The following is a 15389-nucleotide window of genomic DNA, read 5'->3' as shown; positions in this document are numbered from 1 at the left end:
GTTATTTCTATTTTTAATTTTTTGAGAAATCTCCTTTCTGTTTTCCATAATGGTTGCACCAGTTTGCATTCCCACCAGCAGTGTATGAAGGTTCCCTTTTCTCCACATCCTTTCCAACACTTATTATTTCTTGCTAAGTATAGCCATTCTGACAGAGGTAAGGTGAAATCTCATTGTAGTTTTGATTTGCATTTCCCTAATAATTAGTGGCATTGAACGTCTTTTCATGTGCCTGTTGGCCATCTGTATATCTTCTTTGGAAAAATTTCTGTTCAGATCCTCTTTTTTTTTAAGATTGGTACCTGAGCTAACATCTGTTGCCAGTCTTCTTTTTTCTTCTTCTTCTTCTTCTTCTTCTCCCCAAATGCCCCCCTCTCCCCGCGACCCATCTCCCCCACCTCCTCCCAGTATATAGTTGTATGTTAGTTGTGAGAGCCTCTGGTTGTACTGTGTGGGATGCCACCCCAGCATGGCCTGATGAGCCGTGCCATGTCCGCCCCCAGGATCCGAACCAGCGAAACCTTTGGCCTCCAAAGCAGAGCACGTGAACTTAACCACTAGGCCCCGGGGCTGGCTCCTCTGTCTATTTTTTGATTGGGTTGTTTGTCTTTTTGTTGTTGAGTTGTATGAGTTCTTTATATATTTTGGAAGTTAACCCCTTGTTAGATAGATGATTTGCAAATATTTTCTCTCAGTTGGTGGGTTTTTTCCTTTTGTTGATGGTTTCCTTTGCCTTACAGAAGCTTTTTAGTCTGATGTAGTCCCATTTGTTTATTTTTTCTTTTGTTTTCCTTGCCTGAGTAGACTTGGTATTCGAAAAGATGCTGCTAAGACCCATGTGAGAGTATACTGCATTTGTTTTCTTCTAGGAGTTTTATGGTTTCAGGTCTTACATTGAAGTCTAATCCATTTGGAATTAATTTTTGTGTATGATGTAAGATAATGGTCTACTTTCATTCTTTTGCATATGGCTGTCCAGTTTTCCCTGTGACTGGCTTTTTTTGTCCTTGACAATATTTTCAAGGTTCATTCCATGTTGTAACATGAATTACTACTTCTTTTTATGGCTGAATCATATTCCATTGTATGGATATACTCCATTTTGTTTATCCATTCATCAATGGATGGACATTTGAGTTGTTTCTGCTTTTTGGCTAGTTTGAGTAATGCTGCTGTGAACATTTGTGTACAAGTTTTTGCGTGGACATGTTTCCTTGTCTCTTAGGTTTATACGTAGAAGTAGAATGCTGGATCAGATGGTAACTTTGTGTTTACCCTTTGGAGGGACTGCCAAACTGTTTTCCAGAGTGGCTGTTCCATTTTAAATTCTCATCAGCAAGGTATAATGGTTCCAGTTTCTCCACCTCCTCACCAACATTTGTTAATGTCTGTTTTTTTGATTCTAGCCATCCTAGTGGGTATGAAGTGGTATACCATTGTGGTTTTGATTTGCGTTTCCCTGATGACTAATGATTTTGAACATATTTTCATGTGCTTATTGGCCATTTATGTATCTTCTTTGGAAAAATATCTACTCAAATCTTTTGTCCATTTTTAAATTGAGGTCTTTTTTTGACCGTTAGTCTTATTTAACTCTTTTTAGTCTCCTTGGCGTGGCTTTTTCACTCAATTGAAATTGACCCCACTTGATTAAAGCAGGCCTTCACTGTTTCATTTTTTCATGAGGGTGTAGCTTACAAAGTAATTCCATTTTAGACCAAGAAATCAGTAAGTGCTTAAATTCCTTCTGTGTCCTGTTCCATATCGGTCACTGTAGGGGCTACTCAGTAAGTGGAGAAAGTGGTGCTTGCCTTCAGGAGCTCAGAGTCTGGATGGGAGAAATGATGTAGGTATGTGAAACAACTAGAAAATGATATATTATGCTGTATCACTGCCTGACCCACGTGGAGCATTTGTAAGTGCTGCAGAATCAGAGAAAGAAAGGGTCATCGTGGAGTAGGGTGGAGGGAGAGGTACGCGAGGCCTTGAGTGTAAGTCATGACAAACAGGTATTGTCCATAGAAGCAGCCAAGTGAGGGAAGGCATAGGCATGGTAAACACAGTGAAAAAGATGGGAAAGGTTATTTCGTTGGTGTTGCAGGATGGAACAGTAGAAAATAGAAAAGAAACAAAGAGTACACTTTAGGTTATAGCTCAAGTCAGGCATGATGAGCATCTGGACTTCTAGAGTGATGAGAAAAAAAGAATAAAAGAAAAAAGAAGACTTGAGAGGCACAGTGCTAGAATTTCATGTTTGAAAGTGGGGAAGGAAAAAGTAATATCAATAATAGCAGCTAGTACATAAATGCTGGTGTAGATCCTTGACATATTTTAACTTATTTAGTCTTGACAATAATTATATAAGGCAGGTACTTTTATTATCTCCACTTTAGACATGAGGAAACAGAGGTTGGGTAAATTTCCCAGAGTCACAGAGCTGGAGTTCAACCCAGAAACCTAAAGCCCGTGCTTGTCATCATTAGACTATCCTGTGTTAAGAGCAAAGGCCTAAGTGTCCCCAAGTTTTAGAGCCAGTGCTTACAAGGACACCAAATGAGCTGTGTTAGAATATCCACCGACCTCCACTGAGCACCGATTATAATAATCTGAAGTATTTCTTGTAAATGTTGTCACCTTTTGATCTTAGTGACCATAACCCCTCTTGCAGTTACCCTTTTGATAATCTAGATTGAAAAAACCTCTATGTAAAAGTTGCCATTTTGAAAACACTTTCAAAAATATGGTTCACTATTTAGGAAGATATTTTGTGACAGTTTTCTTTTTGTGGTCTTATGTATATATTCTGTCTCCTCATTGTTACTGCTGATGGACAACAAAAAAAAAGGTGTGATTTTTATGAAAGTCTTGCTAAGAGCCTTTGAAAGGTAGGCTAACCATCATCTTGAGGCCTATTAAACAGCTTAATGTTTGTTTCCGAAGTCCTAGCCTCTAGCTTGGTGTATAATATTTCGGATGGTCAGTTCACAAGTCGTGCCGATCTCATAGATGCTGCTGGAAGTTCACTGGGACGTGGTGCTCTTGTGCCAGGATTGGGTAAGAAATAAAATGCCCACATTTCCTTGGAAAAGTCAAAGTTTTAGCAATTTCTGTCAAAAAATCTTGCCACTTCCCTGTGGTATTCTAGTTTCCTTGAAAGAAAGAATTTTTTTATGTTACTGTTTAATTTTGAGAATTAATGTAAGAAATTGCCGTATGTGAAATTCCTCTGCATAAATTGCTATTGAGGGTACTGTCCATTAGGTTGTGTGATGATGCCTATAACAAATTCTTCTAAAAGTTCATGCCATAAAAAGGTTTATTTCCTGTAAAGAATTGGTATCCTTCTTATTGTTAGAAAATGAGCACTGTGTGTCATATTGGATATTTTCTTTGCCTTGGCTCCTGGGAAGCTCATATCTAAGTTTTGGGCTCAGTTGCTAAGGCTTTTATTGTGTGTTAATGTTAATTAGTCCTATCGTATTTGAGTCTTCATGTAAGCCACTTAAATCTTTTTTGGAATTAAAAAGGTCACATATAAGTCAGTTATTAAGAACTGTGTATTGCATGAGACTTATTCCATTCTTACATAGTAGTTAAGCAAAGTAAAAATTGAATCCTGCCTTCTTGCTGAGCCCCCATCTAATGCTTCTCCAGGTAAAATATATGGGAATAGAGTTGTGGATTGTCAGCACTGGCGGGAATCCTTGCTCTTCCATTCTTTAGCAGTGCTTATGAGAAATATGTATACAGACAGATGACAACATGACAATTGAATAAAGCATGCTCTTTTTCCAGGTGCCTGTTATGATACAGTGAACAACATGCTGTGGACATGCTCGAATGACTATATTGATCAGTGGTGTAATCCTGGGAATCAGGCCTTCCATTATGTCTGTCAGAGACTTGGAGTCAGCCACATCATCACTGAGCCCAAAGGTGAGGTGCACTCATAGTCTTGCAGGAAGAGATTTCTCCCCATGAAAAATCAGAGAGTACAGCAATTAGTAAGTGGGAATGTAGCCCAAGCAATAAAATATGTCAACAGCCTTCCCTCTTTGAACTTAGAAACCTAAAATCCTTGTTACCTGATTGGTTTATGATTAAGTAAATAGTGTGTAAATAATAGAACTTATGAGGTGATTCATAGATGTTTTTAAAGTAAAATTGTTCTCTGCCTTCTGAAATTGTCAGAACTCTGGTGCAAAGATTGATTCTTTATTTGTACTGGCATGGGATTATGTGTTGTTACAATGTTTTACATTGATAAGCATTTATCTATACACAAATTTATAGTTAGAATTACCAATAAAGGACCTTTCTGTTTCTTAATATTAAGGTTCTTAACTATTAAGTTATTATTAACTTAAAATCTCATGGCTTCAAAGTCAGCTATAGTGGTATGGATGAGTGAGTAGTTCAGCAAATCCTTTCTCCATAAAGCAATGCTGAAATGGACAAAATTATCAAAAACAAGTATTTCTAGGCTGTAGTAATTGACCAAAGGCATAAACCAAATTGAGAAGTGGGTGTTCAGAAAAAACCACAGCACTTTGCATAAGAACAGTGGAAGTCTATGGTGTTCTTAGCTGAGGGTGCTCCTGTCTCCTACCTCAAGCTCAGTCAGTGCAGTAGTCTCACCAGGGTGGGGCAGATCATGTAAACCAGCAGCTTTGCTGCCGGAGGGGATTGACTTGATTTGGAACAGAGTGTGGAAAAAACTCATGCCCAGCAGCAATATCAGTAACAGTAGTGGTCTTGGTGACAAACAGAGAAGACCAGTGGCTTAGCTAGTCTGAGGTTGTGGTTCCTGGTTAGAGCAAGCGGTCAACCAGCAGACTAGCTAGAAATTTACTAGTGAGATGTGGGTAGTAAGAAGGCTCTAGAGGGCTTTGATAAGCTCCCCACACATCTGCATAGAAGAAACTGGAGAGGGCTCAATCTGTTCACACAGGCCTGGCTGCAGATAAGTCTGCATACACACACAGAGATATGAGAGGACTCTGCAGAAAGGGAAAGCCAGGGCAGAGTTTAAAATGGCCTGAACTTTGATGTGCTCTTCCCAAAACACACAGATCCATCCACAGGAGAAGTCTTATTGGCTCAAGGTGTTTGAGCACAACCTCTGACCCAGACAGGGTGACCCCTAGGAAGGCAAGCTTAAAAATGAAAACAAGAATAAAAATAAACAAATGAAAAGTAAAAATTAAATACAAACAAGAATTTAAAAAAACAAACTGAGCAGAGAAATCAGTAGCTGCACATTGCAGGTGAAACTCAGATGTTAGACTTAGCAGATGAAGACTTTAAAGCAACCTTTATAAATATATTCAGTGAACTAAAGGAAACCACGTTTAAAAGATTAAAGGAAAGTATGATGACTATGATTAAACAAATAGAGAATTTCAACAAATAAATTATTTTTTTAAAAAAGGGCCAATTGGAAATTCTGGATTTGAAAAGTTCAATGACTGAAAAGAAAAAAAAAATCATTAGAATGGCTCAGCAACAGCTTTGAGATGATGGGAGATATAATCAGCAAACTTGGACATAGATGGGGAGAGTTGTTGTATTTGATAAACAGAAAAAGACACTGTTGAGGAGTACTGGTCAGGTATTTTGTAGAATGTTCCTCAGTTCAGGTTCGTCTCATGCTTTTTGTTTTAAACTGAGGTTATAAATTTTGGGGAAGAATACTGCAGAGGTAAAGTGCTTTTCTCATTACATCATGCCAGGGTACATGATGTCAACAAGATTTATTACTAGTTATGTTAAAAAACTGATGTTTTGGTTTAAATGCCAACTTTCTTCACTGTGGAATTACTCCTTTTCTTTTTCAATACTCTATTTGTTAGAGACAAGTCATTAAGCCCACACTCATGGGGAGGGGAATTAAGCTCCACCTCCTGGAAGGAAAAGCATCAGAGAATTTGTGGACATATGTTAATTACCACAGTAATTAATAAATATTTTTTTGGAGGTGATACTTTGAAGCTGTGCAATTATCCATTCAGATTTTCTATTTTTTCTTGAGTTAGTTTTGGTAACTTATGTCTTTCTAGAAATTTGTGCATTTCATCTAAGTTTCCTTATTTGTTAGCATAAAGTTGCTCATAGTATTTCCTTATAGTTAGTTTGATTGTTATAGGGTCGGTAGTAATTTCTCTGCTTTCATGCTTGATTTTGGTATTTGTGTAAATTTACTAAAAATCATTGAACTGTGCACTTACTGTGGGTAAATTTTATGGTATGTAAATTATATCTTGATAAAATTATTAAAGAAAAACAGCAAAAAGAAGAAAAGTCAACTATATATTAGTGACTCCCTAATTATCTCCAAACCTCTTGCCTGAACTCCAGACTATGTGTTTGCCTCCACTTGGATATCTAATAGGCATCTTCAACTTAACATGTCAAAAATAAACTCCTTGTTTCTCCCTGTCTTCAAATCTATACCTACTGAGTGCTGCATATTTCCAGTGTATGGATCACTATGCTTTCATATGCTCAGACCAAAAAATTGGGGTTATCTATGACTCTCTTTCTCTCACACCCCACATCCGAATGGACATCATCAATTCTGTCAGCTCCCACCTTCAAAACACATCCCAAATCCAACCCTTCCCCACAACCTACGCTGCTACAACTCTAGTCCAGGCCGGCGTCGTCTTCGCCTGGATTTTGTAGTAGCCCCTCACTTGGCTTCCCCCTTCCTCTGGAGCTGCCCTTCTCCACATCTCCAAGCAGCAGCCAGAGCCTTTTCCATTCTCGGTAGGCAGATCTGCAACTCCTCTGCTCAGACATCTCCACTGGCTTCCCATCCAACTCAGTATAAAAATCAAAGACCTCATTTCTTTAGGTAGGTCCCAAAGCTCTTTCAAAATGTCTTTGTTGAAGATGAACAGTACTGACCTGAATTCTATTGTTGTAAGACCAAGGACTCAAAAGGCGCAGAAGAGAGTGGGACCTAGCCTGGCCCTAGGGTTAATACTCAATTGAAAAGTTTAGTTTTGGTCAAGTTTACCTTCTCTTCGGTTGTCCATGAATCCTTTCCTCATAGTTCCCAGCACCTACAAGCCTTTTGCAGCTCTAAGGTTCCCCAACCCGGGCCTGCCTCTCCAAGATTACCTACTTTCCTGTTCTTTTTCAGCTAATTTAAAGAAAAAAGCAATCTTTTTTTTGGTACTTGGCCTATTTAGATTATTTTCACCTCCATTCCCTGAATGCCTGTACCCATCCATCAGGCATTTATTATTATATAGGAGGACGCTTGTTAACCTTCACAAGGTTGCACTGATGGCTTCCTAGGCTGTGGTGACTAAATGAGATAGAAATGTTGAGGTACTACGGGAGGAGATATTTCTGGACCAGGGTTGGGGTGGGGTTCTACCATAGAGGAGCCGTAGAAAATGGAGAGATTGTACTAGAATGGTAGCCAGCTCTGAGCTGAGATGGCCTGAATTCAAATCCCGGCTCTACCACTTAGTAGCTGTGTGTCCTAGGGTGAGTTAGTTACTTAACCTCTCTGCCTCTTGATTTACTCCTTTCCAAAACAAGGCTGAAATAGTCTAAGTTTATGATGATTTTGTAAGGTAATGCATGTAAAGCATTCAGCCCATTGTCCAGCATATAGAAAGGGCTCAAGAAGCAGTAGCTACTTATGCTCTAAAAAAACAGAAATGCCCAAGTGTTTTCACGGCAGCACCCTGTGGCAGGGAAGAGTTCTCTAGCAGTGGTGAAAGTGATAGAGCCAAAATACTCTCTAGTGTGCATGCACCTTTTATAAGTCAGAAGTCTGTTCCTTGGGGACCACCCACAGAGATGTCTTTCCTCACTGAGTTTCCTTTTCATCTTCTAGAAGAGGCTATAACCACGAATGAGGTTATAAACCAATTATTGCACCACGTTGGTGCGATGTGCATACACCAACTCAATCTTCTTGCTACCAATCCCAATCTTCCAATCACAAGTGTCTTGGGCAAGCAGCATCCGATTGAAGCACACCACCTTAGCAGTATTTGTGACATTATGGAGAAGGCCATGGTTAATGGAGATACCTGTATTATACGCTGCATTCTCGTTGTCTTTCAGGTAAATGCACTGTTTTGAGATAAATAATAGAGAAACAGAAACACAAACCTTGGCTTCAGCCAGCTAATTTCTACTAGAAGAAAAATTTAATGACATTCCTGTTTTGCATCTTACCACATTCTAATCCTGTCATGAGAATTACCGTCATATTCATTGCACTTCAGTTAATGGAGTATTGCTATATGTAGCTCATTGTAATTAATGTATGTAAAATATTTACTATAATTATACTATTACACAATAGAAGAGATTGTGCTTAAAAATCCACCTGGGTATCTATTCATAAGAATATCCACCATGTACTTTCTTCATAGCGATAATTTTATCTCCAGTGGAATTAGCATTTTTAGATATACTCCTTATGTTTCTGTAGGTGGTGTTTAAATTTTTCTTCAGCCCACAAACTGAAAGAAATCGAGACATCATTCGACGGTCGGGATTGCTTCTTTGGCAGTTGCTGATGGCACCAAAAGATCAAATTTGCCCTGAAATTCAGAAGGAAGTCTGCCTTGCCATCAGGTAATCAGCAAATGATTTTCTTAGTGCTTTCTGCAAAATACTTCTGCACTGTATTGTAATCTTCTCTGTAAGCTAGTAGCATAGTTGTCTCTTACCCCATCGCACAGTCAGGACTCATGCATAGAGGTTAATTTAACTGGAGAGGGGTTTGTGGCCCCGCTCCCAAAGGACCCAAACCATCTGTATACCTACATTCCTCATCTCACCTTTTGGATTTGAAATAAGCTCTTGAAGTGGCTATTTTGGTGGTTTGCAAGTAGATATCCTTCTCATTTGGGAGACAGTGTGGCAGTCTGGCTAAGAAGCAGGCTTTGGCAGCAGGCAGATCTGGGTTCTAGTCTTTGCCACTTACTAGCTGTGACCTTGGTTTGAGGCTTCCATTTCCTCAGCTGGAAAATGGGCATAAAAATAGTACCAACTTTATAGATTTGTGAGATTTTAGTAAGGCCTGATGAAAAGTAATGCTCGATGTGTTAGCCTTTTAAAATCCGCTTTAAACTTGTTACATAAGAGGACAGAAATTATGGGCCATTTTCTATTTATTGTCATTTAACCTATCAATATATTTTTTAATGCAATGAACTTTTATCCAGGAATATAGCCTTAATGTGACCAAGTATGATTTAGTGACCAAGACAGGACTGAGTGCTTGGTCTGGGAGAATCGTCATGACGGGGTGAGCACAGAGGGAGGGGAATCTTTTTCCTTCCTTAATAGATTATGCTTTGGGTTCCTTTCTGTTGAGAGCATTAAGGTAATAAGTAAAATCTAGTGCCATAAGGAACCTTCTAGGGGTGATGGGTATGGTCACTATCTTGATTGTGACGATGCTTTCATGGGTGTATATGTATGTCAAAACTTATCAAATTGTGCATTTTAAATATGTGCACTTTATGTTAAGCCTCATAAAAAAGAAAAAAAATTCTGGCATCACTTGCAATGTTATTCTTCCCTTTTGGAAAAGCTGAGAATTAAAAATTGCCCTTCTCAAATGATTTTTTGGGCACAGTCTGCGTATTTGGCTGGCTTGACTACATTGACTTTTTAAAGCTCAATTCTCTTTAACCAATTCTGCATCTAGCCTCAGGTAAGTTATCATTTTAGTAATTCACAGATATGAGAAGGAGAGGGATAGCTTTTATCAGGGAGGTAATTGACCTATATCGCAAATTTAGGTTCAACTGGTTTTTTAGTGATGAAACTTACCTCAGAGTTTTATGTAATCAAACTGGCATCTTTAATTAAAAAAAAGTTTAAATATTTAGAGCTTGGATTTTTCCAGAACATTTGCTTAAAAGCTTTTTGACTTTTCTGTCATTTCAGCTCTGGTTTAAATATCTTGTACCCAGGTGAAACTGAAATCAATAACTTACTTAAGCTGGTCTTAACAGAAGGTGAGAATTATCCTTTAATTATCCTTGAGCAACCATCCTTTTTTTTGTCCCTAAGCACACAACCTGATATTAAGATAATAGATATTTCTTTTCTTTGTGTTTGTTAGTTTGTGTTATTTTTAAAATGTATCTGCACATATGCCAACGCTTTAGCCAGACTGAAAGCAGAAATCATGTTTTATGTATCTTCAAGCTTTATAATCTGTTTTCTATCCCTACAACTAGCATAATGTACCTGATTGTAGATGTTTGAAGAATGTTAAAGATAACAATCTCTTGGTGATTTCTGAGCCATTTTTTTCACACATTAAAACTAAACTTTTAAAGTTAACCTAAACAACAACAACAAAATTCACCGAGTCAAAGACATTCTGCATTCATAAGCAACATTAAGCAACTAGAAATCACACTTTATGATTTATCAAGAGGGTAAACTACACTTAAATCAGGATGTTTTGGTTAAAAAAGTGTGATTGGTTGTGAGTATCTTTGCTTGTGTAAGTACGTATGCCTAATGCCCCTAGATTGTTGACAGTCTGCTTATTTAAAAACTTCTTTTGATAGCATCCATTTTCTAAGTGTACTTACCAGGGTAGTTTATGGAGCTTTGTTCTGTGTTAGGAGAGAGAAACAGCGGCCTCTCCCAGCTGCGGGACGTGATCCTAACCAATTTAGCGGAACAGCTCCAAAACAACCGATTTGGCAGCGAGGAGGATGACCATTACAGGTGACACCAGTTATATTACTCACTGCTGGCCTTTTCTTTGTGTTCTTCTAAGTAATTAATTTACATTTAAATGTGTTTTATCAACTTTAGTATCTTATAATATCCAATATGATAATTAGCATGTGAAGCCTAAACTGTGGATCAGTTGAAAGATAATAAATCCCACAGTTGCTCTAAGAAATGGTAATAGCATGTTTCCATTTTATCAGTAAAGTAACTTGGGCCTGGAGAATGGGTACTTAGCAAAAATAATAGATAGATTTTATTCAAAAAATCTTGGTGGAGGGTGTCATCCAAATTGCTGGTCTGTGAGAGAGGGTGGGAGTGTGGTTAGAGCTAGTGAGGGGAGGAAGGGGTTGGTTTCTTTGCTATTTATAAAATACTTAAGACTGTGTACTTGGGTACCATTTTTTTTCTGTAAGTTTGATTTAGATAATACACCTAGTTATTAGCATCATTGCTGAGTAAGATGATTTACTTACAGAACCAATTAATTTTATATCTTCTTTTTGTCATCTTGTGCCAATTGTATAAAATTTATCCTTTTATTAACAAACCATCAATATCTTATTGTTACATTTTCCCTGCATTTTCAAGACTAAACGATGAGCTTTTACACTACATTCTGAAGATTGTTGTACGAGAATCCTGTATCTTAATCACCAAGTGCCAAACTGTCTCTAAAGATGATTTTCAAAAACTCCTTTCAACCGTACCTGTAAGTAAAAATGTGTTTAATGAAAGAAAAATTATATCGTGTCCCTCTTTTCGCTTTCCTGTGTTGAGGTGTGTATGTGTACAGACAGACACACGCTTTACAAGGATAGACTTAATTGATGAAAGTCGACGGATAGCTGTGCTTGTCCTAAAAATGTAGAACTAGATGAATCCATTTGGAGTACTTTCTCCAGAGGCTTTATTCCTCCTGCTTAAATGCTTTGATGAAATAAATTATTTAGCTGAATTTAGATGTGTTCCTTTTGCTTAAAATAGTGAGGATTTCCCCCCCATTAATTTTTAATTTAACATTGTTTTCTAAACCTTCGCTGTTTCACGGAGACTGATAAGAACCAAAAGATTGTTTTAAGGGTTTGGGTAGAGTCTTCTCTAATGGAGATGCATGTGAGGGGAAGAGGGTGGGGAAGAATTAGGAGGCAAAAATTGAAGTAAGTATCTGAGTGATTAGTAAGAATTCTGTAGCAGAAGACAGAAAGTTATGGTAAATGTGTCAAATTATATATCAAAAGCCACGTGGAAATAAGTCACCAGAGAAACTAACTTGATCTGTTTTGTGTACTTTCTCTTTTGCTTCCCTTGTCAAAATCTTTTAAAAACATGAGGCTTACATGACCCCTTCTTTCAGTCTGGTTTAGATCATTTAAATGCCCTTATTTGTATTAAAGGCTGCATCCTCCTGCTTGCGCTATCTGATGGCAGTCCAGAACCACCTTCTCAGTAACACTATTTTGATTAAACCTGATGAGAATGATGACAGTGACAACTCCTTGCAGGGAGAGACATTGAAGGTACAGGTAAACACCAAGCTTTATTCTAACGATGCTTTCTACCCAGTGTGTAAAGCACAGCTTTTAATTGGCTAAATTTCTCTGTGTTATGGTGTCAAATTTCACCATGTGGCTTATATTTTTGTGAGATGTAATATTAGGTCACTCATTTCATAGAATTTTATGTCACTGCACAGTGGTTACCATATTTGTGACACTCTCATAATGTGTCATCCATGTGCTCCTGTCAATCTTTTTGTGCCTCTGTTTATTTTCATCTTTTTTTAAAGACTACAAAATATGGCACTTACAAGTGATCTCATTCACACCTGAAAGTTATATAGATAGATAGATAGATAGGTAAATAAATCTGGGAGCATAACATTTTGAACAATTTTGACAATTTGGCTGGTTTATTATATTCTCTTGATTCAAATAACTTTAAAAAGGTGATAATTTCCTCACAATCTTTATATTGAATAATTTAATTTCTAAACCTGTAGTTCATTTTCTGTAACTATTTTTAAGTTAGCTTCTGTGTAAACTCAGTTTGTTCTCACATGGCAATTTATAGCAATCCAAAGATTTTTTTTATAGCAGTGGTTGTTATAATTTTGACAGATGCTCAAGGCTGTTGTTTGCATTGTTCTTCAGAATTTCATCTTTGTGGGAGAATTAGAGAAATCAGTAGGAACTTGATTCTTCCTTAAAATGTTGACTAAAACACACTGAAAAATTAACCAAGGAAGCCATAGTAGAAGATAAAAGCCATTATGGTTTGCCCTCTTCTTACTCCTTTATGCATATGTGCTGTATAAATCATACACCTGCTAGTTCATATTTATGAGTTTATCTCATTATCAGTTTTTAAGCAGGCAAAAATGCATGAATTAATCATTTAAATTGCTGATACTATTTATTAACTTCTCTTGTCTTAGTCTCCTAACCAGTAAAAAGGGACGATAGCACCTCCCTTGTATGGTTGCTGTGAGGACTAGAGACGAGGCATGTAAATTACCCAGCACTTTGCTCTGCAGGGTGTGCAGTCAGTAGATTCCGGCTGGTGTGATTACTGTGACTTAAACCATGATTTATCTCCTCTAGTCAGTTCAGAATTCTTTTTCTCTTAATGATAAAAATATCTTAACAATACCAAAAAAAGACCCCAGAACATTCCAACAGTGCAAACCAGTGTTTTCTGTTTGAAAGGCTAAATTTGATAAATTCTGAATTAACTCATGGAAAGAAATACTCTTGGTAAAGGTAGAATAGGCTGGGTTGCCATATATTTCTGGGAAAAATTAAAAACACGAATTTGACCTAAAGCGTTAGCTTGGTTATATTTTTTTTAATAGAAAATATTAGTAAACTAAACATTTCCATGATCTTACCTAGTGTTTCTTAACATATTATTTAATATTTGTACATCCATGAACTCTCTAGTAATTATTTTTAATGTTTATTATCCTATAACTGCCTGCTACTTTAATTGAATTTTTTAACTTGCCTGTTTTCAAGTGTAATGATTTAAAACTTTAAGTAAAAAGGTCACTTGTACTGTTTCAGAATGTTGTGTTTTCGTCTCATTTTGTTTACCACCTATACATGCACCTTTACTGTTCTGTTTTTCTCTTTAGCTATCCTCATCCCACCCAAGGCCATCTTCCACCTGGACAGTTTCTGGGCTGGCCACTGGGAGCTCTCCTGTGCTGGCGGGGATGGGAGAAATGCCTTTTCTCCTAGGGACTCAGTGTGCTCCCCGTGAAATACTGCGTATTTCTGTCAGCACTCCAGGCCTTAGCCTCCCAAATCAAATTGCTATTTGCCGTCCTAGCAGAACTTACTGCTTTGGGCTTATTCTGGCCACCTCATTATTTAATTTGGAAATACATCATTAAATACGTCATTTCATGTTGTCGTTGTGAGTCTCTGTTCATCACAAAGCTTAAAAATAATATTATGATATCTTCTACCTAGGAGCTAAAGGTCAGTATTTTGGCTCTTGCCACCCAAATCCTGACTGGATGTGATGAAGTGTTGGAAATGCTACAGCAGGTCACAACTGCCCTCATAAATAGTGACATAGCTGACCGTGAGCAGAGGTGAGGAAATGGCTTGTGAACTGTGTGACCTGCTGCCCTTCAAGAAGAAGAATTTGCTTATAAAAGCGAAATCTTTTAGAACATCAAATGTTCATTGAATATAGAGAGATTTTTGTGAGAATAGATTGAAACAGCAAGTGTTTCAAAGCCAAGTGCAATCGTACTCCTTAGTGGTGCTTTTAGGTGAGATTGGGCTAACAGCCATCATCTAAGGGTAGCAGGGTTGTGGTGGACGGCATCCTCTCTGACATTTGGGTCTTCTGCCATCATCACTCCCAAATTGGCCTTTCCTTCAATTATCCAGCTCGGTACCACGTACATGTAGTTTCCTCATGGTAAGTACTTTAGGGAGGTGGGAGTGACTTATTGATAGAGATAAGTAACTGCCGTGCAGAAGATGACACTGACATGATATCTCAAGATCGTATTGTAATTTTACTTGTCCATATATAGGAGTGACCTATACAGAGGGTAAACTTCTCTTTCCCAGTAATAAAGCTCTTTCTCAGTCCTCTCCATTAAAATTCCTGCTATGGTTTGCTGTTGGAGATGAGTTTCATACTGTGTTTGTTGATGATTTTCATGTTAGAGCTACTGATCTAAAACAATCCTGAAGTGTAATTTTTCCTCCAGTAACCCTGTCTGTCCCCATGTCCCTGTTTCTTGCCCACTCCTAGAGACAGGTGGGCAGGTTGGAACTGAGAACAATATAATCCAGATAGCCGTTGCCTTGGGGCTTGTTTAGACATGTAGAGTCCACTGCTGGCACATGGTTTAGACTTACCCTGGGGAGGAGGTACAGTCTGAGAGCCTGGGAGATGCGAGGTCTGTTTCTGGTTCTAACCCCAATATCATAAGTAGTCGTAGAGAATTTATATAACCCACATCTTTTTTTGTCTGAGTCACATACATTAATTCTTCCAGCAGAAGACTGGGATATTAAGAATGTGATTTTAAGTAGTCATTTCACAATATGTACATATAGCAAATCATTATGGTGTATGCCTTCAATTTATACAATATTATTTGTCAATTATATGTCAGTAAAGTGTGG

General features: G+C 37.8%; 1 protein-coding gene across 5 annotated transcripts in view; it reads left to right on the top strand.

The window, feature by feature from the left end:
- The window catches only part of HECTD4 (HECT domain E3 ubiquitin protein ligase 4), a 183327-nt gene that overhangs the window by 81857 nt on the left and 86081 nt on the right, over nucleotides 1-15389 (top strand). For 3 of the 5 annotated variants that reach the window (XM_046641288.1, XM_046641286.1, XM_046641285.1), the window contains exons 10-18: nucleotides 2941-3054; nucleotides 3796-3936; nucleotides 7856-8088; nucleotides 8462-8607; nucleotides 9931-10001; nucleotides 10623-10728; nucleotides 11326-11446; nucleotides 12132-12260; nucleotides 14211-14335. In XM_046641288.1, coding sequence (XP_046497244.1) covers nucleotides 2941-3054; nucleotides 3796-3936; nucleotides 7856-8088; nucleotides 8462-8607; nucleotides 9931-10001; nucleotides 10623-10728; nucleotides 11326-11446; nucleotides 12132-12260; nucleotides 14211-14335 — 1186 coding nt within the window. The remainder of the gene's footprint in view (nucleotides 1-2940; nucleotides 3055-3795; nucleotides 3937-7855; nucleotides 8089-8461; nucleotides 8608-9930; nucleotides 10002-10622; nucleotides 10729-11325; nucleotides 11447-12131; nucleotides 12261-14210; nucleotides 14336-15389) is intronic. The other 2 variants (XM_046641289.1, XM_046641287.1) reach the window with 1 other exon arrangement.

This window comes from Equus quagga, chromosome 15, assembly GCF_021613505.1.
Source record: "Equus quagga isolate Etosha38 chromosome 15, UCLA_HA_Equagga_1.0, whole genome shotgun sequence".
Classification (NCBI taxonomy): domain Eukaryota; kingdom Metazoa; phylum Chordata; class Mammalia; order Perissodactyla; family Equidae; genus Equus; species Equus quagga.
Note: the sequence above shows the minus strand (reverse complement) of the source record. Positions and strands in the feature narration are given on the sequence as shown.